The sequence below is a fragment of the Papaver somniferum genome, chromosome 8, assembly GCF_003573695.1.
Source record: "Papaver somniferum cultivar HN1 chromosome 8, ASM357369v1, whole genome shotgun sequence".
Lineage (NCBI taxonomy): Eukaryota > Viridiplantae > Streptophyta > Magnoliopsida > Ranunculales > Papaveraceae > Papaver > Papaver somniferum.
In genome coordinates this window covers 25,998,316-26,022,896 of record NC_039365.1, presented here as the reverse complement: position 1 = coordinate 26,022,896, position 24,581 = coordinate 25,998,316, and the positions used below count along the sequence as shown (strand labels likewise).

Here is a 24,581-nt window from a genome sequence, read left to right as displayed (position 1 = left end):
CAAGACCGGCCAACCATATGGAGCTTCAAATGAGTGAGGAATGAGGATTAGATGCCTATGTGCCTCAAATTGAATGACAGCCAAGACTTCATTAATGAATGTTCCTTCAAAACTTAGGTAGGACTCCGTAGTAGTTCAGAAAGGTAATAGTTTCTGAGCATTATTTTACTTGTAAACAGATGTTTTCCGATAACAAGCTTCAATAATTGGATATTACATAATTTCTGCATATAGATTAAGACTGAGACAAGAAAAAAATTATATCCTACAGAATTTCCATTTTAAAGAGAAACGGCAAGTTTTTGTACATGTGAACAGGCAAAAGCAGTAGACAAGGGACAGAAAAGATCGCTCAATTTTGAGAACATGGTAGCAACACAGACATAAAATTTTGGCAAATTTAAGAAAGAATTAGGTGGCACCTTCTAACAACGTGAACTTTCCTTGCTACTTTAGCTTTCAGCAAATTTGAGGAGATCCTTGTTATGGCATTTGATCAAGACCTTGCATCGACATCGAAACCAGCACCTGTCCAGCCAGGCCCTGGTGATCCTCTACCCTTGGGCACAAAGCCACTTTTACCTCTTCCTGGATTTATAATCTTCTTCTTCGCTCTTCCTTCTCCTTCAACAGAAGGTTGCAGACCCTGACCATTTACAGCTGGTGTGTTCCCTTGATCGTGTGAGTTTCCAGCCGTCTGACCAGCTGGCGCTGTTCTCTGTGAATTAGATGAAACATCTGGAGCTGGTGTGCTGCCCTGTGGTGACTTTAAATCCTAAAAAAAAAGAAGGGAAATTCAGACATCTTATATTTATTTTTTTCCAAACATGGTGTTAATCAACGAAAACAGCAGTTCTTATGTTGCACTATATCAAATGGTTACAAAAAGTCTAAGGCCTTGGAGCTCTTGCATGGATTGAGTTTATCAAAATCACTAGTGTATATTTTTGTTAGGCCTTTTCATGAATTTCCAACAATTAGATTAATTGGCCATATGATTCATACGAACAGTTAAAGGTAAGGGTATGCATAACAGTGCCATAGAGGAAAAGGAATGAGAAACTTACTTGTAAACTGGAGGCAGAAGCCCTGCCTGGATTTAAAGCTTCAAGCCTTCTTTTTAGTTCCTCCAGTCTAGCATACTGTGATTGACTGCTTTCTTGGACCTATCAAACAAGGGTGTAACGCGCTTTCAGAAAAACTTGCAATCTACGGATCAGCTAAATTATGACAGACAGTTTTACACAATAAAAATACCAGACTGTTTAAATCATCACACAGCTTCTGCTTGATTGCTTCCTCATCTTTTACAACCTTCGCTGCTTCTTCCCATGCCTGAAATGTTTAAGTTAAGACCATAATTAGCTGAAAGGCGATATATGAAGTAAAAAAAATACACAAACATGTTAGTCATTAGTATAGATTTGGCAGATAACCAGTTGATAATGTATAAACACAACTTAGTAACCATAAGTTACACTCTATTTTATAGTTCGCCATATACAAAGTAATGGGGTACACTTTCCACCAGTCATTTCAAGTATTTTTTCTTTTTACTGAAATGGTTAAGATTTTATTGAAAAGTTTGAAAAGATAAAAGAGGTACAAAGAAAGCACAAATCAAGTGCACCAAAAGGCAAAAGCCAAAACAAAATCGCAACAAAAGAACAGAAAGGCGAACTGCCCCCACGAAGCTAAACCAGAAGCCAAACAAGCTACGAGAATAAATTCCCTATTTCTTCTTTGCAGGGGTTCTTTTCCCACTACCTAGATTTTCATTGCTTGATACCCCATTCCAACTACATTTTAGCTTATAACATATTGATCACCAATATCACTTGATCTTAAACTTTATATGTGAAGAAGACTATATGGGTAAGGAAGAAATGGATAACATAATACTGATAAACAGAGATCTGGTTTCTCAAGAAACATTTAAAAGATGTCTGCCAATGATACCATCCTACACCTACCCTGCCAGTTACTAATTGTTGAAGCTTTATCTACTAGTAAGGGGGCAGCACTCTTATGTTCTTTTGGTGGATATATAAGAGCTGCCGACGGAATGGATAAGCCATTTAGATTCATGGAAAAAGTGATATACTAAGAAGAGTTTAGAAAAGTGTGAATCATCAGATTGCCAATTCCACACAGGATACAGCTTGGTATGAACCCAAAATCTACCCAGGAATATTTGAGAGCTGTTCCATCAGTTGGTAAATTATTGAAAAATGCGACTTCACCAATATTGACACAGCTGTGAAAAAATTCTAGGTTGTAATAGGAAATACAGATAACTAACATTATAACGCCATTTCTTGATCCAAATTATGAAGTTAACACCAGCTCATGGTTTCTACATCTAAAGTATTCCTACACGAGGGAATTCACCTTTGAACCTGCCTCAAGATTATGGAACTACAATGCCTTTGCTGAAACCAGATTCACTTGCATTTTATAGTAGTCTCATGATTCACCGAAGGAGAAACAAAAATAAATATATTTCTTGACTCTATAACACTGATGAAGGATAGCACTGATTTTCGAAGTTCAAAAGCTCATCTTTTAAACTGTTGAGGGATGAATAAGATCTCTGTAATCAGTCAAGCAGTAGAGATCAGGGATCTTGATAATCCTTCCTCCACTCTAATTTTTGATTTGAATGCTTCATGCATCCTTGCATAGCTAGCTGCCCAAACTAAAGAATGTCAAGCTACCCACACTAAGCGAGCGTCACTCACAGCTTGAGCTACCAAACTCGCTGAATGAGTGGTTATTTAGTTACAGCCTTAAAGGCAGTACAAGACACGATTTGTAAGCATACTAGATTATCCTATTTTGAGACTCTGGGTTTTGTCGTTACCCCAACAGTCAAGTGAACAGTTTTCTTCGCACATCCTAAATCAGAAAAATGACTGGTTTGATGCAAAGAAGCTATCTTAACAAGAATGACCTCAGATCAAAAGAATATAAACATGTATAAAGACCAATTAAAAACTTCACAATGTTGACATGTTCAAACTATCATTGCCCCTGACAAGTTTTTGAATGCCCTCCATCGTGGATTGCTCGAAAAGTGAAAATAGTACAAGATGAACACAAACTTTTGGAAGCATAACTAACCTTTTTAGCTTGTTCTTCTTTTATCTTAGCTAGACGTATTTTCTCCGTTGCCATTTCTATTTTCTTGCGCATGTGTTCCAAAGCTTCAAATTCATGCCCAAACAAACATCAGTCAATTACCCAAAAAAAAAAAAACTCAAGACAGAAGGAACAAAGAGGTAAATATCCAAATAAATTTCAAAACCTGCTTTCTTGGGGCCAGCTGTGAGCTTTAATTCCAAATTTAGATTCGTCAGCTCTCGTTCAACATCACGGATTTTACTGTAGTTCTCCTCAATATATCTGAGCAAATAATGAAGTAGCAAAATTAACAAGCCTATTTTTTCTTTCAGGAAAGAATGCGCAATCACAACTCAATTCAAGAAACATATAGTTCCAAGTAGTACCTAAGAAATTACACAGTAAATGAAATGATCACCCCCGATGTTGCATTTAGTTGTCGGTTATTATGAATCTACATGGATGATGATGAACATACGAAATTTTGAACAAGAAATTGATTGTTTCATCTAACTATTGTTTTTCCCTTTCTCATTAAAATGGTGCTAATAAACCTAAAATGAAACTAGCAACGATAATAATTACTAAATAGAACCAAAGAAAACGAAAATGGTAACGAGTTCATACTTTTGAAGTGAAAGTTGCTCCGCTGCAATTATCTGAACAAACAACAAAACAGATTTCAAATACACCATTATTATCATCACAATCATTGAACTGCATTTGCCAAAATCAACATACCTTTTCTGTATAGGCAATGACAGGGGATTCTCTAGCTATACCATCAGGTCCGATTTCAGGAACAAGAGACGGATGATTTGCCATTTCTTTTTATTTCGCTGAAGATCTGTTTTTCTGATCTTCAGCCAAATACTCTCTCTGTATTTGTTTTATTTTTATTTCATTTCTCGTTTAATTTCCCTTTTGTACCAGATTACAAATCCGATTCGGATCCAATTCCAATCAACTAAATCGTGAAATCGACCAAATTTCCATACATTTTTAACTGAATGGGGTAGATTCACTAGAATACCCTTATAAGTTTGACTTATCTCAGTGTATCCCAAATACCAATGCCGCATGTCATGGATCTTGTGAGTTTGGGTTGACACTCATTGGGCTCTTCACTTGCTATTCACGTTTGTCTCTGGACTGCTTTTTCCATTGTTTCTCAACGGTGGAACAACTGATGTTACACGAGATTTCAAAGAGATGCTTGCCGGAAAATTGCCATCGGAGAAGCGAACTCTCATACTAACTTGAGAAAATATTTTTTTCCGATGTCAGAGCATAATTGTACGAATTGTTTGCCTATTGCATATGGATTTTAGACATATTTCGTGACGGAGCTGGAGTTACTACGAGAAACAAAATGTCCTAAAAGTTTAAGAAATGAGAGGTGACTATCCGGTTTTTCAAATCAAGAGAAACTACAACTCGAATGGAGTAAAAAGGTATAAAGATCTTGGAAGCATTTCAATAAATTTTTTAAAGATGTATCTTTCTTTTCTTATACAAACCTAAATAGGACACTGCATCGATAAGAATAAAATAAAAAAGCTGAAGGAAGCAAAAGAACCAACCTCCAAACTAAAAAGAATGATGAAAGAAAGAAAAATAAAGCTTAAATTCTCAAGGTTTTATCTATATTAGTCCAATGATGATTTATATTGTGTGAAATAAGTTTGATCTACTTGCTAGTTTTATCTCTGTAAGTAATTGTTAGATCCTGCGTGTTATTATTTGTGTAAAGAGTTGTAAGACGATTACACAGACCACACGACCAAAAATAATAGTTGTAGAACTATCAATGTATGTTTTAGAAAAAACATAGGCGAAAAGCAATATGGACAAGCGATAACATGCTTTAAACTTGAAAAATAGAAGAAGAAAAATTTGTTGAAAAAACTCACTTGTTTAAAGAGAGTCTGCTACCCATGAACCTAGATAACTAGACAAAAACAGAAGAAAAAATATCCCCACATCTTGAATTGCTTTCATTAAACTTGAAAAACATAAGAAGAAAAATTTGTAGAAAAAACCCACTTGTTTTGACTACGCAAAAACAGAAGAAAATATCCCACACCTTAAATTGCTTTCATTAAACTTGAAAAACAGAAGAAGAAAAAAATTTTGTTAAAAGAACCCACTTGTTTAAAGAGTCTGCTACCCATGATCCTAGATAATAGGCAAAAACATATGAAAAAATATCCTCACACATTGAAATTGCTTTCATTGAGAGTTGAACTCAAGACATCCCGCTTACTAAACGGGTGCTCTAACCAACTGAGCTATGAAAGCTTGATGTCAAGGAAGTTTCTCATAAACCTTAGAATGAATTTTGTGTTACTCATCAAGATTCATTATCGGGGATTTGATTTCATCCAGAATCAAATATAAAATTTATCTACTCAAGAATTTAGCAAAACTCATGGTATACATAAAGGAGATAAATAATAAACTTAAAGTAAAAGAATTACCACTTTTTGCATACGGATTTTAGACATATTTCATGATAGCGTTAGAGTTATTACGAGAAACAAGATGTTCTAAAAATTTACGAAATGAGAGATAATTTTCTGGTTTTTCATATAAAGAGAATTTACAACTCCGATCAAGTAAAAAGCTAAAAAATCTTGGAAGCATTTTAATATAAATTTTAAAGATGGCTTTTTCTTTTTTTAGACAAGATTAAAAGGGAGACTATATCAATAAAAATACAAAAATGAAGGAAGCAAAAATTCCGACCTCCATAACAAAAAGAATGATTAAAAGGAAAAAAAAAAAGTTTAAATTATCTAGGTATCATCTCTAATAGTTCAATGATGATTTATGCTTTGTGAAATAGGTTCGGTCTACTTGCTAGTTTTATCTCTATAAGTAATTGTTAGATCTTGCAAGTTATTATTTGTGTAAAGAGTTGTAAGACGATTACACAGACCACACGACAAAAATTAGTTTTAGAACTATCGATGTATGTTTTATGAAAAAGGTTGGCGAAAAGCAATATAGACAAGCGACAACATAATTTAAACTTGAAAAACATGAGAAGAAAATTTTGTTGAAAAAACCCACTTGTTTAAGGAGAGTCTGCTACCCATGAACCTAGATAACTAGGAAAAAAATTGCTTTCATTGAGAGTTGAACTCAAGAACTCCCGCTTACTAAACGGGTGCTCTAACCAACTGAGCTATGAAAGCTTCATATTAAGAAATTTCTTATAAACCTTGAAATGAATTTTTTATTACTAATCAAGATTCATTATTCGGGGTTTGATTTCATTCAGATTCAAATATAAAATTTAGCTACTCACGGATTTAGCAAAACTCATGGTATAAACAAAAGACATAAATAATAAACTAAAATGTAAAAGAATTACTATTATACTAGACAGTCTATGAATTGTATTTCGAGTTGACGTGTCAATGAAGATTTCTAAAATGTAAACATTATCATAACAGAGATAAACTAGACATCAGATTGTATTTCAAGTTGATGCGTCAAGGAAGGTTTCTAAAATGTAAACTTTATCATAAAAGAGATAAACGAGTTAAAACCTTAAACTTCCGAAAATTGACATGAAACCTCACAATATTGGAATTTGGAAGAACATAACATAGTTTGTCAATGAAAATGCAGACGTTGTTGCTCATAATCTGGCGAAATTTGTTTCATCCTCTCGCAATGGTAATCGGTGTCTTAACTCTCATCCTCCTTGTTTAGCAGGGCCTTTTCCTGATTAGTTATTGCTTTGTGTTTTCTTTGTTTTTGTATGCTGACAAAAAATAAATTTTTTAAAATATATGATAGCTAAAATATTTTCACTTGCATGGAGATGTTAGTCTACCCCACTACGCATAAGGTTCAATTATTTTTCAATATTTTTCTCAATACTCTATTACTTATACACGTTTTCTCTTTTTTGATGAAGCTTATATTCGTTTTGTGCTCCACTAATATTTCTCACCAGTTGTACTAATTTTTTTAAAACTTCTAGATAACCTCAAGTCTAGCATCCATGGAATTATATCCGGGTGGTTGTTAACAGATGACATGTATTGCATGTCAGCGGTTCATTATGCTTATAGTTCTACACAGAGAAACTAGGAGTGAGAAAGGATTTTCCAGTCATTTTTCTTGCTGAAAACGGTGAACATCAACAAGATAGTAGATGAGGATGGATTTACGACTCAATCAATAAAGAAATCAAGAACAATGTGTTTAATTGTTTTATGATCCATAAAGATAACAATACAAGGAGATTGGATGTGAAGTTGAGCGACTGAAAGAATATACATGTGGGAAAAAAATCATTGGTGCTTCCAAGGGTAAAAATGTGAAGAGATGTCATTCACATTGCATTCTAGTCAAGTACTAGAATAAGGTTTTGTTGGCTTAGTTTCTGGTTTGGAATCTAGTTAGTACGTCTACTAAAGATGGAGGCAAATGGTGGCGATGAAAAAAATACTCAATTGGAAATTTTGAGAAGATGAAGACTGGATGTTAGATGTTAGAGAAGAAAATAAGTATGGACAATTCAATCTTCTACGAAATATACAAGGATTCATTCTATCTTTCATCATTATTTGCATAATGACATATAACAGACTTTAATCCTTGTGAAGAAGTTTTATCCTTTCTTTTATCATAATAATGACAAAAAGGCTTTTAACTTTTATAAGTCAAAAGTTCATTCTATCTTTTATCAATACATTCATATCAACATAATAGAGATAACTTTTGAACAAGTATGGGACAATCATAGTTCATGGGCGCAAACACACATATCCCATAACAATTTGCAATATATAAAACCATAAAGATTAAAATTGCAAACATCATCTTCCAAATAACTTAGAATTTAAATTAATAAATCCAAAAACATTGAAGATGAAAACGTTTGGAACTAGCTATGTGTAATCAGAATAATGGCTATTCCAAACCCTAGTTATTCTTCTAAACAAAAACAAGAATAAAAAGTTATCATAAGAAGATTTACTAGACATAAAGAACAACTCTAAAATCCAGAGACTCATCATGAGCGAATCAGTGGTCATGACAAGAATCTTCATGGACCACTGCATCATCAAGCTTGTGACCGACAACATCAATAGTATCTTTAGAAAAGATATCCTCTTTGAGAAGATCCTTAACATGTGACTTCATGAGAACAAGGTCAGATTTAACCTTTTTCAACTCAGAACGTAACATATTAAGATCCTTTACAGTGTTCTCAAGCTTCAGTTGAGTCTTCCCAAGATTAGTGAGAAAACCATGAACCACTTCAGCAGAAACCATCTCAGCATTTTCTTGATCTTGATGAGAAAATGCATAATAGCATGATGCATAGGATCCGAGTTCGTCAGCTTTCACAAGAGTTCTCTTCTTGTTTAAAACAAACTCCAAATAAACAAAGTCATCAATTGAATCATCTGGTAACTTCCATGAGTTTGAAGGAGTCCCCATTCTTAAAACCAAAAGGAGAGAGTATGCGAGCTCTCATATACAGTTTGGTATTTATAAGTTTCCACAGGAAACATAATTTTAGGGTTTCCAGAGAAAGGAACGTGCACGATACAGTAGATACACGCACGTATACAACCTTACTCTTCGAGAAGAAGATACCAAAGCATCCAAAATTGCAAAAACAAGTTTTAACCAAACTTTACAAGGAGACTAGATCTCACATGACGAGGCTCAAATAAATTTTTTCTTATGGGAAAAGAATTTAGAGCTTGGCAATTTTGTTAACAGAGATTCAAAATAGAACTAAAAACAAGAACAAATATTTATGCAAAATGTTTGTGAGAGATCATCCAGCTATGAAGGATAAGAAAATAACACGGAAAAGTCGTTCAACATCTGTATGGACGAAGAACTACTCAAGGAACTGGTGGAACTTCATCGACTAAAAGTTATGTGGAGACTTGAACTTATCTATCACTCAAAAGTCTATCTACTCTATCTCCTATCTTGAGACAAAAGTCGTTTTGCTACATAGACTTTGATTATACACATTTGCTATTTCGAGCTGAGTTTATCTCGCTTATATATTTCTCGAAATATGTGTTGGTAAGATTTCGCTTTGGCCAAGTTCATCTTTACTAGTGACGAAAGTCATATTAAGTTTAAATTACTTGGAAATTGCTTTGACGAAAAATAGTGTGTAAGCAACAACTATATAACGTCCTCTAAGAATGTTTCAATGATTGAAATGAGAGTTTAGATTATATAACCATGGTTGGATATAAGCATTGTGTGGTAAATCATACATGTATAAGTCCTTATTCCTTGAACCAAAGTATGAGTACTTTGCTGCTCAGGAAAACCGGAACCAGAGTCCGCGTACCAAATCCGCATACCAAGTCCACGTACTGTCGAAAGTTCTCATCCCGACTATATAAGGGAGAACTCTAACAACTGGGAAACCTAATCCCCACACCTCCTGTATGATACTAGTTGTATTATCTAGAGTCGATTCTCCTTTAACCTTAGGTTTATACCGAGACCCTGTAGGTTAACGACTTGAAGACTTCATTGGGATTCTGAAGCCAGACCGATATTACTTTTCTTGTAGTTGTGTGATATGATCTTGTTGTTTCTATCGTACTAAGTACAATCGTAATATTAGCTTGAGATTGATTTCTCCGATGGTCAAGATATAAAAGAAGTCACAAAAATCTTCGTCTCATCGTTTGTGATTCAACAACATCTTCTTTCGCTAGTCGATTAAGATTATTGTGAGGTGATTAATAATACTGAGTTGTTCTTCGGGAATATAACTCCGGTTTATCAATTGGTTCCTGTTCACCTTGATTTATCAAAAGATGGAACAAAAACTCGTAGGTATTTCTGTGGGAGACAGATTTATCTATTATCGTAGACTTTTTTGTTTGATACAGATTTGTTTATTAAAGTCTCTGACTTTGGGTCGTAGCAACTCTTAGTTGTAGGTGATATCAGCTAAGGGAATCAAGTGCGTAGTATCCTGCTGGGATCAGAGACGTAAAGAGCGCGACTATACGTTGGATCAGTGTGAGATTGATTGGGGTTCAACTACAGTCCAGACCGAAGTTAGTTTGTAGTAGGCTAGTGTCTGTAGAGGCTTAATACAGTGTGTGTTCAATCTGGACTAGGTCCCGAGGTTTATCTGCATTTGCGGTTTCCTCGTTAACAAAATTTCTGGTGTCTGTGTTATTTCTTTTCCGCATTATATATGTTTATATAATTGAAATATCACAGGTTGTGCGTTAAATCAATCAATTGGGAAATCCAACCTTTGGTTGTTGATTGAAATTGATTGATACTTGAACATTGGTATTTGGTACCGTTCAAGTGATTTCTCTTGTATTCAATTAGACACGCAGATTTCTATTTGCTTGAATAAGTATTGAATCGAGAAAGAGAGATATAACTCTTTGATATACTTTTATTAAGATTGAGTCTGACTATCTAGTTGATTCTCTTAAAAGTATATTGGAGTTAGTCCATATCGATTTCTAATCGAAATATTGGGTGTGGTTGTTAGACCCCCGCTTTATAGTTCATAATTATGCGTGCACAAACCTATTAAAGGTTGCGTAACCCTACATTCCTTTTTCCTTCCCTGAAACTTCTTTTATCTTAAGACTACTTGTTGAGTTGAATTTTGATTTCCTCTCACAAACCCATACGCTTATGGATACTCCAAGTGTTATGTCTTCTGATGGAAAAGATGTTAATATGATTGTCAAGCCATCAATCATGAAGGGAAAAGAGAAATCTCCGTTGCCTCCAACTTTGAAAGGAAAAGAAGGAATGTGAGGAAGCCAAGAGTTATTCCTTCAAATTCTCAGAAGTTTTCTGATGTTCTTGAAGTATTGAAGGAGACATGAAAGGAGATTCAACAGATAAAGGAGACACGAAATGAGATTCAACAGTATTGAGTCTGACTGTCTAGTTGATTCTCTTAAAATTATAGTAGAGTTGGTCCATACAGATAGCTAATCGAAATATTGGGTGTGGTTGTTAGACCCTCGCTTTTTCAGATATCGTCCATCCTCAAATCGTTACAAACACAAACTTAAGAGGTGTTTAATGTGTTTGCCTGCTTTGATACCAATTGAAAATGCGGGGGTCTAGCAACCACACCCAACAATTCGTTTGGAAATCTGAGAGGACTTACTCCAATACACTTTCTAGAGAGTCAACTAGACAGTCAGACTCAATCTAGAGTAAAGTATATCAAAGAGTATAATATCTCTATCTCTCGATTTAATTCTTGCTCAAGCAAATGTAAATCTCCGAGTCTTGATTAAATCCCAGAGAGATAACTTGGATGGTACCGAAGACCAATATCCAAGTGTCAATCAATGTAAATCAACAACCAAAGGTTGGATATTTTAATTGATTGATCTAAACGCACAACCTCTGATATTTCAATTATATAACAAAATATAATGCGGAAAAGAAATAACACAGACACCAGAATTTTGTTAACGAGGAAACCGCAAGTGCAGAAAAACCCCGGGACCTAGTCCAGTTTGAACACCACACTGTATTAAGCCGCTACAGACACTAGCCTACTATCAATTAACTCCGGACTGGACTGTAGTTGAACCCTAATAAATTTCACACTTATTCAAGGTACAGTTGCGCTCTTATCGTCTCTGATCCCAGCAGGATACTACGCACTTGATTCCCTTAGCTGATCTCACCCACAACCAAGAGTTGCTATGATCCAATGTCGAAGACTTGATAAAAAAAATATGTCACTCACAGAAAATTCTATAGGAATGAATAAATCTGTCTCCCACATAAATACCCAAGAGTTTTTGTTCCGTCTTTTAATAAATCAAGGTAAATAGGAACCAATTGATAAACCAGACTTATATTCCCGAAGAACAATCTAGTGTTATCAATCACCTCACAATAATCAAAATTGTATGCTGGCGAAGCTATATATTGTGGAATCACAAACGATGAGACGAAGTTTGTTTGTGACTAATTTTTTATCTTTCCTATCGGAGAAATAAATCTCAAGCCAATTTTACAATTGTACTCGTACGATAGAAACAACAAGATCAAATCACACAACTACAAGAGAAGTAGTATCGATCTGGCTTCACAATCCCAATGAAGTCTTCAAGTCGTTAACCTACGGGGTCTCGAGAAGAAACCTAAGGTTAAAGTAGAATCATCTCTAGCTATACAACTAGTATCACACAAGAGGTGTGCAGATTAGGTTTCCCAGTTGTTAGAGTTCTCCTTTATATAGTTTTCAGATCAGGGTTCGCAACCCAAGTTACCTTGGTAACAAAGCATTCAATAATCACTGTCAGATGAAAAACCTGATTGAACTAAGCTAATATCTTTCAACCGTTAGATCGAACTTAGCTTGTTACACACAAATGAAATGTACCCTCATTTAGGTTTATGAACCGTACCCAAACGTGTACACTCATGTTGGCTCATCAAATAGTTAACCGAGGTTAGACACATGGTTACTCTCATATTAACCTTATTCATCTTATCCATAACTAGTTCAAATGACTCAAATGAAACTAGTTAAAGAGTTGTTCAATTGCATAGAAGATACAATCGAAATCAAATCGGTTTGACTCACTTGAATCAATCATGAACATTATAGCCACGGTTAGCAAAATATTGCATTCCTTAAGATTTAAATGTTTAAGTTCATGAACTGACCGATTTAACAAAATAACCAGTTTAAGTATGTGTACTTAAGCAACCAAATTTGAGTTTGTCAAGTTTCCAAACTCAACAGAAATTTTCGGTTGGAAAACTTCCGGTAATATGCGTTCGGGTACGCACACTTAAGGTGACAAGTTTAGGAGTTTGTAATTCCCAAACTCAGCCGATATTTTCGGTTCGAAAACTCCCTCTAGTATGCATACGGGTATGCATACTTAAGGTCACTAGTTTAGGAGTTTTTAATTCCTAAACTCAGCATTTATTTTCGGTTCGAGAACTTCTACCAGTATGTGTACGGGTACGCATACTTATCTTGTCCCCTTCACCATTTTTGTATACACACATATGCATACATTTGGTTCCCGGTTTATGGATTTATACACTAATATGCGAACACACTATATATGCTTATACCAAGGATGGTTATCTTATCAACTCTTAATTTCATTTATTGAAACTTTCTTAGAGGACGTTATATAGTTGTTGTTCACAAACTATTTTTCGTCAAAGTGATTTTCAAGTTATTGAAATTATCATAATGAAACATTCCAAGGCAACATCAAATGATTGTATCACACAAACCATGTTAGATGTAACTTGGCAATTTTCATATGATCTTATTCGGACTTTTCGTCAACGAATGTATGGTGAACATGGATAAAACGAAAGATTGCCAACACATATTTCGAGAAACATATAAGCGAGATGAACTCAGATCGAAATATCAAATCTGTATAATAGAAAACTATATCGTAACACGATAGTATGCGGACTTGGTACGCGGACTCTAGTTCTGGTTTTCCTGAGCAGCAAAGTACACATACTTTGGTTCAAGGAATAAGCATTTATACAGGTATGAGTTACCACACAATGCTTATATCAAACCATGGTTATATAATCTAAACTACCATTTCAATCATTGAAACATTCTTAGAGGACGTTATATAGTTGTTGTTCACACACTATTTTTCGTCAAAGCAATTTTCAAGTAATTGAAACTTAATATGAATTTCGTCACTAGTAAAGATGAACTTGGCCAAAGCGAAAGCTTACCAACACATATTTCGAGAAATATATAAGCGAGACAAACTCGGCTCGAAATAGCAAATGTGTATAATCAAAGTCTATATAGCAAAACGACTTTTGTCTCAAGATAGGAGATAGAGTAGATAGACTTTTGAGTGATAGATAAGTTCAAGTCTCCACATTCCTTTTAGTCGATGAAGTTCCACCAGTTCCTTGAGTAGTTCTTCGTCCATACAGATGCTAAATGACTTTTCTATACTATTTTCTTATCCTTCGTAGCTGGATGATCTCTCACAAACATTTTGCATAAGTATTTGTTCTTGTTTTTAGTTCTCTTTGGAATATCTGTTGACAAATTTTCCAAGCTCTAAATTCTTTTCCCATAAAAAAAATTTATTTGATTCTCTTCCTGTGAGATTTAGTCTCCTTGTAAAGTTTGGTTAAAACTTGTTTTTGCAATTTTGGCTGCTTTGGTATGTTCTTCTCGAAGAGTAAGGTTGTATACGTGCATGTATCTACTGTACCGTGCACGGGCCTTTTCTGGAAACCCTAAAATTTTGTTTCCTGTGGAAACTTATAAATACCAAACTGTGTATGAGAGCTCGCATACTCTCTCCTTTCGGTTTTAAGAATGGGGTCTCCTTCACACTCATGGAAGTTACCAGATGATTCAATTGATGACTTTGTTTATTTGGAGTTTGTTTTAAACAAGAAGAGAACTCTTGTGAAAGCTGACGAACTCGGATCCTATGCATCATGCTATTATGCATTTTCTCATCAAGATCAAGAAAATGCTGAGATGGTTTCTGCTGAAGTGGTTCATGGTTTTCTCACTAATCTTGGGAAGACTCAACTGAAGCTTGAGAACACTGTAAAGGATCTTAATATGTTACGTTCTGAGTTGAAAAAGGTTAAATCTGACCTTGTTCTCATGAAGTCACATGTTAAGGATCTTCTCAAAGAGGATATCTTTTCTAAAGATACTATTGATGTTGTCGGTCACAAGCTTGATGATGCAGTGGTCCATGAAGATTCTTGTCATGACCACTGATTCGCTCATGATGAGTCTCTGGATTTTAGAGTTGTTCTTTATGTCTAGTAAATCTTCTTATGATAACTTTTTATTCTTGTTTTTGTTTAGAAGAATAACTAGGGTTTGGAATAGCCATTATTCTGATTACACATAGCTAGTTCCAAACGTTTTCATCTTCAATGTTTTTGGATTTATTAATTTAAATTCTAAGTTATTTGGAAGATGATTTTTGCAATTTTAATCTTTATGGTTTTATATATTGCAAATTGTTATGGGATATGTGTGTTTGCGCCCACGAACTATGATTGTCCCATACTTGTTCAAAAGTTATCTCTATTATGTTGATATTAATGTATTGATAAAAGATAGAATGAACTTTTGACTTATAAAAGTTAAAAGCCTTTTTGTCATTATTATGATAAAAGAAAGGTTGTTTCACAAGGACTAAAGTCTGTTATATGTCATTATGCAAATAGTGATGAAAGACAGAATGAATCCTTGTATATTCCGTAGTATTTGGTCGATCTCCGATCCACATCTTTGTGTATGTACTGTGTTGCTCTATATTTGCTTATGATTGAGAATAATCAATTGAATTTATCATTTCCCTGATTTGTTTAGTTGTGTTGCTCCGCAATTTATCTTATGTTGAGCATGACCGATTGAACCGATCACTTTTTGTGGTTAATTTAGTTGTGTAATTCCGAATGAATTAATTATGAGTCTTCTTGTGATTAATTTATGGATAATTCAATTGAATACTTTGGATTCAAATTCATGTTTTCATGTGATTTAATTTTGTTCAAAGAAATCCTTCTTTTCTTGTGAAAGTAAGGTCGCCTTTGTTGTTCTTTCGGGAATGACATTTTATGGGGGAGAGTTCTTTTGAACTTGTGCTTAATTGCCATATCTTTGTGGGGAGTGCGACTATGGAATATTTTAGGGGTTATCTTGTATCTTTATAAACTCCTTGATGAATGCATTTAGCTTCGGATTCATGATTGCATCTAAATTTGTTGGTATGCTAATACACCCTTGGTCTTGAAGTATCTCCGTGGAAATTTCATTAGGATCCCACTAATTTTCATACCTTTGCCAATTTTATTGACAAAAAGGGGGAGAATTAATGTGTAGTTCATACTACAAATACATATGGTTTACGGATCATTATGTAAGAAGGAGTGGTTTTCATGTTGAGATAAAGTATTGACTAAGGGGGAGCGATATATATCACCATAGTATTGTTGTCAAAGTTGTGATACAACTGAACTTTGATGATGTGTAATAATACTATGACACTGTATAACAATGATTGAGAGCATTTGTTTTCTTATTGTTATAGATACGGATCCTCAACAACGATGATACTAAATTTACAACCTTTAGAATCATTGGAGTAATTGGAAGTGACGAAGATTGCGAGTCTGTTGAAGATTCCAAGGAGATAAAACATGTGGATGAGAAGCTTCAAGTTTTATTTATTTTGTAATCCATATGTATTGATAGTTTTGTCACTAAAATTGGCAAAACGGGAGATTGTTAGAGCATTGCTCGGTCGAAGTCGCATGCGTTTCTATATCAAACATGTTTGTCAATGTTAGTGACCAAAACTATAAATCTTGATTTCTAGCCTATTTATAGATGTCTTGGACTAGGACATTGATAGTGTAGTTGAGCTTAGGTCTCTCAGGGTTCATCATTTAAAGACGAAGAACTACTAAAGGGAGCTTGTGGAACCTCATCAACAAAAGGTATGTGGAGACTTTAACTAATCTATCACTTGGAAAGTATATTTCTTCTTTATCTCCTATATTGAGATGTAAGTCGTTTTACGATATAATTTTCTATTATACACATTTGAGATTTCGAGCTGAGTTCATCTCGCTTATATATTTCTCGAAATATGTGTTGGCAAGCTTTCGCTTTAGCCATGTTCATCTTACATTCGTTGACGAAAAGTCCGAATAAGATCATATGAAAATTGCCGAGTTATATCTAACATGGTTTGTGTGATACAATCATTTTATGTTGCCTTGGAATGTTTCATTATGATAATTTCAATAACTTGAAAATCGCTTTGATGAAAAATACTTTGTGAACAACAACTATATAACGTCCTCTAAGAAAGTTTTAATGATTGAAATTAAGAGTTGATGAGATAACCATCCTTGGAATAAGCATATATAGTGTGTTCGCACATTAGTGTAAAAATCCATAAACCGGGAACCAAATGTATGCATATGTGTGCATACAAAATTGGTGAAGAGGACAAGATAAGTATACGTACCCGTACGCATACTGGTAGAAGTTTTCGAACCGAAAATAACTGTTGGGTTTAGGAATTACAAACTCCTAAACTAGTCACCTTAAGTATGCATACTCGTACGCATACTAGAAAGAGTTTTCGAACCAAAAATATCTGCTGAGTTTGGGAATTACAAACTCCTAAACTGCTCACCTTAAGTGTGCGTACCAGTACGCATACTGGCGGAGGTTTTCCAATCGAAAATTTCTGCTGAGTTTGGAAACTTGACAAACTCAAATCCGGTTGCTTAAGTACGCATAACCATACGCATACTTAAGCTGGTTATTTTGTTAAATCGGTCAGTTCATGAACTTAAACATTTAAATCTTAAGGAATGCAATCTTATGCAAACCGTGGCTATAATGTTCATGATTCATTCAAGTGAATCAAACCGATTTGATTTCGATTGTATCTTCTATGCAATTGAACAACTCTTTAACTAGTTTCATTTGAGTCATTTGAACTAGTTATGGATAAGATGTATAAGGTTAATATGATAGTAACCATGTGGCTAACCTCGGTTAACTATTTGATGAGCCAACATGAGTGTACACGTTTGGGTACGGTTCATAAACATAAATGAGGGTATATTTCATTTGTGTGTAACAAGCTAAGTTAGATCTAACGGTTGAAAGATATTATCTTGGTGAATCAGGTTTTTCATCTAGCGGTCATTATTGAATGCTTTGTTACCAAGGTAATCTGGATTGCAAACCCTGATTTGAAAACTATATATAGGAGAACTCTAACAACTGGGAAACCTAATCCCCACGCCTCCTACGTGATACTAATTGTATATCTAGAGTCGATTCTCCTTTAACCTCAGGTTTCTTCTCGATACCCCGTAGGTTAGCGACTTGAAGACTTCATTGGGATTGTGAAGCGAAGTCGATACTACTTCTCTTGTAGTTGTGTGATCTAATCTTTCTGTTTCTATCCGTTGATGGTGGTTTTTAGTTTAGGGATAAATTTGTAAAACCCTACATTTAATGTGTCGTCACTCTACAAAGAAACAGAGCTATGTAAAAGTGATGAGTGTTCAACCTCTTCACTGGCGCATTTATTGAGCAACTCAATACTTTCTTATGAAATTTACCCAGAATGGTGCATGTAGCAACAATCCAGATATTCTGTAAATTTTGGCACCTTGCTTGTATTTTTCAGTTAATATAAGTTTCTTTGAATGCATTCTGTGCTATGTTCCCCGGATGAACTCTTAATCTTGATATGGCATGACAATTTATGTTCACTCGCAGCAGAGTAGCATAAATTTCCAAGTATCAAGGACAAGGTCTTTACATAAAGTATTTAATCAAAAATAATACTGCTCTTTGGCAATGAAATTAAAGAACGGTGGAAATTAAGCCTAGGAAAACTAGTTAATTAATCCTCCATGGATTAGTAGGTGAAAAATCTTGCCCAGAATCAGAAAACAAGAAATAAAGGAGCCGCAGAATAGGAGCAGCAGCAAAGGGAGGCGTGGCCATGCCTTAGGCCAGCCAACGCCGTTTGCCATTGGCCACGCCCCATGCTACCTAACCGACCCTATTTTCCTCGACCAATCAGGTCGCCTTAAACCCGCCACACGCACATAAGTTGTGGCTGGGCCATACTTTCCGACCCTATTCCCGATCGACCAATCAGGTCGCGTTAAATCTACCATGCGCACCAGAAGTGTGGCCACGCCCATGCTTAGCCGGCCCTCTCTTTTATTGACCAATCAGGTTGCTCTAAACCTGCCACAACATTAAGAGAGGTGGTATTACGTCAAGTGGGCACCATGCCAAGTTGGCTTCACAAAGCCAGCGCTCGCGCCAGCATGCCAAACACGCATGTCAAACGAGCTTGCCAAGTTCACATGCCAAACGTGCCACTTTACCATACGCGCCAACCCACCTTCTGTTCGTGGCAAACGCCATAACAGACTTCAACGTGGTTCTCCTAGACAGTAGCACGACCTTGCTCTAGTGGCGATGGATGAAACCCTAATTTCCAGTCGTGGCGTAAATTATGCCACTTCGGGCCCCACAAGATTCCACGAGCCGTGCGGACTTAGGAAACTCTAATAAAGGCGCCATACCATAGCCACTCGTAGCAATACTTGCTCCCGTGGCCATTTCCACACGATGGCCTGGCTATGGTTCCTTTGGCGTGGCTCTGGCATCACTTGCACAAAACGCCATTGTGCCACGGTCACATGCGGCATGCCACATGTGCTAATTAGGGTTTCAGTATGCCAAACCCTAATTTAGGCAAAGTTACTACGCCAACCAAGCCAAATAATGTTCCACGGAACATTGGGATTGATGTGGCTACTGGAAATGATGTTTCCACACCACATTTGAGTCCAACACCAATGTACCAAAATATGGTGGCCATGGCTACGCCAGGCGCCACTTGCACCGTTGTGCTACTGGCATGCGCTGACCATGCTAACTGAAAAAGCGGGGGTCTAACAACACCACCCAATATTTCTCTTATCAATCTGTATGGACAAACTCAAATATTCTTTTAAGAGAATCAACAAAACTCAATCAATTAAAATTACATCAACGAGTTTATATCTCTCTCTTGATTTGATTTCATCAAACAGAAATTGCAAGTACTAATCAAATACAAGGAATAACTTGGATGGTACCAAAGACCAATATCCAAGGATCAATCAATGACAATCAACAACGAAAGGTTGGATTACTCTAATTGATGATCTAACGCACAACCTGTATTATTTCAATTATAAAGATAAAACAATATAATGCGGAAACTGAAATAACACAGACACCAGGAATTTTGTTAACGAGGAAGCCACAAATGCAGAAAAACCCCGGGACCTAGTCCAGATTGAACACACACTATATTAAACCGCTACAGACACGGGCATACTCCAAGCTAACTTCGAACTGGACTGTAGTTGAACCCCAATCAGTCTCCTACTGATCCAAAGTACAGTTGTACTCCCTACGCCTCTGATCCCAGCAGGATACTGCGCACTTGATTCCCTTAGCTGATCTTACCCACAACTAAGAGTTGCTACGACCCAAAATCGCAGGCTTTGACAATAAACAAATCTGTCTCATACAGACAAGTCTATCAAAGGATCAATCTGTCTCCCACAGAAAAACCCTAAAGTTTTTGTTCCGTCTTTTGATAATAATCAAGGTGAACAAGAACCAATTGATAATCCAGTCTTATATTCCCGAAGAACAACCTAGATAAATCATTCACCTCACACCAATCTTAATCGTATGGTAGAGAACAAGATGTTGCGGAATCACAAACAATGAGACGAAGATGTTTGTCACTACTTTTTATATCTTTCCTATCAGAGATATTAATCTCAAGCCAATCAATCTGATTGTACTCGTACGATAGAAGATGCAAGATCAGATCACACAATTACGATAAAAGTAGTATCGGTCTGGCTTCACAATCCCAATGAAGTCTTTAAGTCGTTAACCTGGTTTTAGAAGAAGAAAACCAAAGGTTAAAGGAGAAACGACTCTAGCACGCAAACTAATATCACACGTGAGGTGTGGGGATTAGTTTTGCATAGTTGCCAGATGTCCCCTTATATAGTCTTTCAAATCAGGGTTTCGCCTTGGTCACAAAGTAAATAATATCCACCGTTAGATGAAAACTTGATTTAAATTCAAGCTAATATTTGTCAACCGTTATATCGGAAACTTAGCTTGTTATACACAAATGAAATGCACGCTTCTAGGTTTCTTAACCGTACCCAAACGTGTACATTGTTGGTTCAACAATAGTTAACCAAAAGGTTAGCCATATGAGAATTTCATACAAACCATATTCTTCTTCACCATAACTAGTTCAAATGAATCAAATGAACTAGTTAGAGAGTTGTTCAATTGGAAGGAAATTTTATGTACTACACAAGACACAATTGAAGCAAAGATGATTTGATTCACTCGAATCGGTTCATGAAATTTATAGCCACGGTTTGCAAATTGCATTCCTTATTCTTTATATGTTTAAGTTCAGAAATCATATTCAGATATATAAACTTCTTAAGTTCGCACACTAGGTTCGCGGACTTAAGCAACCGGGCAGAGTTTACAAACTCCAGCAGAAAATATCGGCAAAGACTTTCCGCCGGTTCGCGGACTGGGTTCACGGACTGGTACTTAGGAAACAAGTTTGTCAACTCCAGCTGAATTTCTCGGGATGAGAAGTTCAGCAGTTCCCGGACTTGGCAACAAGCCATTCTTCCGGTTTCTCTTGATCAACAAAGTTCGCAAACTTTGATTCAAGGGATAAGACTTATGCACATATGTGTTTCCACAACAATACTTATGTCCATCATTGGGTATGTAATCTAAACTCTCATTCCAACCATTGAAACATTCTTAGAGGACGTTATACAGTTGTTACACCATTTCTCGTCAAAGCAATTTTCAAAGTGATTGAAACATATCATTAGTTTCGTCACTAGGTAAAGATAAACATGATTGAAGCGAAACTCCTAACCAACACATATTTCGAGATATAGATAGGCGAGGTATACTCGGCTCGAAATACCAAATGTGTATAATCTAGGTATATATATAGCATGCGACTTTTTGTCTCAAGAAGTAGGAGATAGACTAGATAGACTTTTGAGTGACAGATAAGTTCAAGTCTTCACATACTTTTTTGTCGAGAAGTTCTACCGGTTCCTTGAGTAGTTCTTATTCTTGTATGATGAATCGCCATGAAGTCCTTGAGCTCAACTACACTTTTTATCCTAGTCCGAGACTTAGCTATAGTAGACTAGAAATCAAGACTTATAGTTTTGGTCACTAACATTGACAAACATGCTTGAGATAGCAACGCATGCGAGTTCGACCGAGCAATGCTCTAACACTAACCATGCCACCGTGCCACTGGCATGCGCTAAAAGCGCCACTACGCCATTAACATGTATTAATGGCGCCACTGTGTTATTGACAGGCGCCAACAGGATGTGGCCATAATCAATGGTCACCCTTTCTCATGAGATACAATCTTAGCCGTCCAAATTCTCCATGGAATTGACAGGCCTGTGGCAAGTTTCTGGCGACCAGCGAAGACAAGCCTAATAGCATCACGTGTTATTTTCCTGTGGTAAGTCTCTTGACTTTGATTTTCCACACGTAGCATACTGCTACACGTTTTCCACGAAAACACTCGAGACATCAAACATGTCACAAACTGGGGGATACTCATCATGGTATTGGTCTGGCGGTTTACAGCGTGCGGCGTGCCACACGCCCATAATGAGAAAGTGTCAGGAAACATGGCAGTTAGTAGTGTCAAGAAGTAATGGGTGTAAACAAATCCGTTTCCTTCATCGTGGAGGCGTAGTTTCTGGCGGTTACACATTACTCCACTCTTCTATCACTCAATAACTCCCACTTCCTACGAGACCAGGGTGCGTTCAATTATGACTTGTAGAAATAGGTTTCACCTATTTCCACCAAACAACAAGTTTTGGTTAACAACAACACAGTATCCATAAAACACCAAAGAACTGATACTTACATTCCATAAGCCCGTTCCAAATTCTGACACAAGTCATAAAATAGCCACATCTTCAGAATTAACCATTCTGGTCTCAACACCTTCTTCGTTTCCCCCCCTAAGACAAACCCTCCCCCTTCACTTTGTGACCGAAGCAATACTGGAACGACCATTTCTTGGTTTAGGCCAGGATTGTACAGATTGATCTCTCGAATCTAAAAGAACTCCCGTGCAGTTCATTTGTTTTAGGTTTAAACTCGTTTCTCATCCACTCCCTCAAATTTACCAAAGCCAGCAGAAACAGTTTTTACCCATAAACAACTGGCTACCACAGTGGGAGATTAGTCTCTCAGTTGTAATATCGAATTCAGTTCTCGATTTCATTTCCATCCCGATTGGTCTTAGGTTTAATCCAATCATTAACTAAAACTCATTCCAGTCAAAGATTCCGATTTCCCAAATGTATCATGGTCATTCGAACATTTCAAAAGCAATAAATAGCCAGAAGCCAACCACCCTGGAAGGCGTAGTAAAAACGCTAGAAGATATGGCTGCAAACCAACTTGATATTATTAGGCGGCAAAACGAAACTTTTCGTGTCCTAAAGAGTATGATAAGTCAATTGAGGAAAGAATCGGTGAATACTTGTCAGAAAGATCTCACAAATTTCCAGAATAATACGAAGGACGTTCAACCTATGGCCAAGTCCTGTATTTCTACTAATGAAGATGCAAACAGATCACGTACCCATGAGCAGGGGAAGAACAACCATTTGGATTCCACCAGAGAGCCAAGACAGTTTCGCAAGATCAAGGAAGGAGATTTTCCAAGTATGCGCAATATCTACATGACAAAGGTAAAGAGCCGGCATATGAATCTTTGTTGGAAAAAATATACCTCCAAACCCTCGCGGAGGTTCAAAGGGTCGTCCAACAGTCCTCCGCCACGACTGCTTTACTTAAGAAATAGGCAACTGAAGAGGGAGAAATCTTCCAAGACGCATATCCAGCCCAACCGCCTCATGTTGCTTCCACTGATGCAGATCCCTCAAAAGAAATTATCTTTCAGCAATATGGTAGAAGCAAACGGTCCGGTCATGAATCAAAGATCTCTCAAGCGTCAATTCCGCCCTCAAAGATAGCTTCATGTCAAAGCTTGCAGGAACTTCCGCCATGACAGCCACAGATGCGAGAGAAGCCAGACTCAAAATATCAACACTTCATGTTGCCTATCAGAAGGGTTATAGAGCTACTGGAGATTTGGGTGCAATAGGGAGTAGTCCAACTACCCCCGGTATGGCGCCCACCCACTGATCAGGAAATGCTAGAGTCAAGGTATTGCTATTATCACAGATTCATCCATCATCCTACCAGTGAATGCAATGCTCTGAAGCGCATCGTCCAATAAAAGATATATTCAGGGGAATTGCATCTGGGGACTAGAGATTCTCCGCATTACCGCGGATCGACATAAAGATTTTTCATAGACAATGTAGAACGATTGGGGACTTCTCGCGGGCAGGATGGCGTCACACAGAAAACTCGGATTCACGCCCGGAAAATTCAGTTTTGTTGAAATGCCATAAAGCGAGTAAGTTTTGTCAGAAAATGTTCACGCAACCTGTTGTTTTGAACTTATTGAAGGTGTACACAGGCATCGATTCCATATTGACTGTGGAAACCGATAACCCAATTGTACCAAGATTTTATGTCATTCCATATTTTTACTTTTCATGCAATATTCACAGTTTTACAATTTTCCAGAATAATTGTGCTACGTACATTCATAATTCGAATTCCAGCATATGAATTGATCAAAGAGCCATTATTCCAAAAATGATGATCCATTCCAAATAATAAACCAATTCGAAAAATTCTTATAAAACAGTCATCCATCAATCCA

General features: G+C 36.4%; 1 protein-coding gene and 2 non-coding genes across 3 annotated transcripts; all 3 read right to left on the bottom strand.

Annotated features, from left to right (window-relative positions):
• Positions 1-242: 242 nt before the first annotated feature.
• Positions 243-4,067, bottom strand: LOC113302078. Its single transcript, XM_026550925.1, has 7 exons — positions 3,865-4,067; positions 3,751-3,782; positions 3,308-3,405; positions 3,124-3,206; positions 1,258-1,335; positions 1,068-1,166; positions 243-775 (listed from the first exon to the last, which is right to left on the bottom strand). The coding sequence occupies exons 1-7, from the start codon at positions 3,946-3,948 to the stop codon at positions 497-499; spliced, it is 753 nt and encodes a 250-aa protein (XP_026406710.1). The 5' UTR covers positions 3,949-4,067; the 3' UTR covers positions 243-496.
• A 1,283-nt stretch (positions 4,068-5,350) lies between these two features.
• TRNAT-AGU lies at positions 5,351-5,424 on the bottom strand. Its single transcript has one exon. It is a non-coding gene; the product is annotated as a tRNA-Thr (tRNA).
• An 825-nt stretch (positions 5,425-6,249) lies between these two features.
• Positions 6,250-6,323, bottom strand: TRNAT-AGU. Its single transcript has one exon. It is a non-coding gene; the product is annotated as a tRNA-Thr (tRNA).
• Between the last annotated feature and the right edge of the window lie 18,258 nt (positions 6,324-24,581).

Bases quoted from the DNA above. Each gene is read 5' to 3' on its own strand.
- LOC113302078 (XM_026550925.1), bottom strand. From the start codon at position 3,948: ATGGCAAATCATCCGTCTCTTGTTCCTGAAATCGGACCTGATGGTATA. The intron at 3,783-3,864 runs GTATGTTGATTT...TTGTTTGTTCAG, and splicing joins TCATTGCCTATACAGAAAAG to ATAATTGCAGCGGAGCAACT. The intron at 1,167-1,257 runs GTATTTTTATTG...CTTGTTTGATAG, and splicing joins GTGATGATTTAAACAGTCTG to GTCCAAGAAAGCAGTCAATC.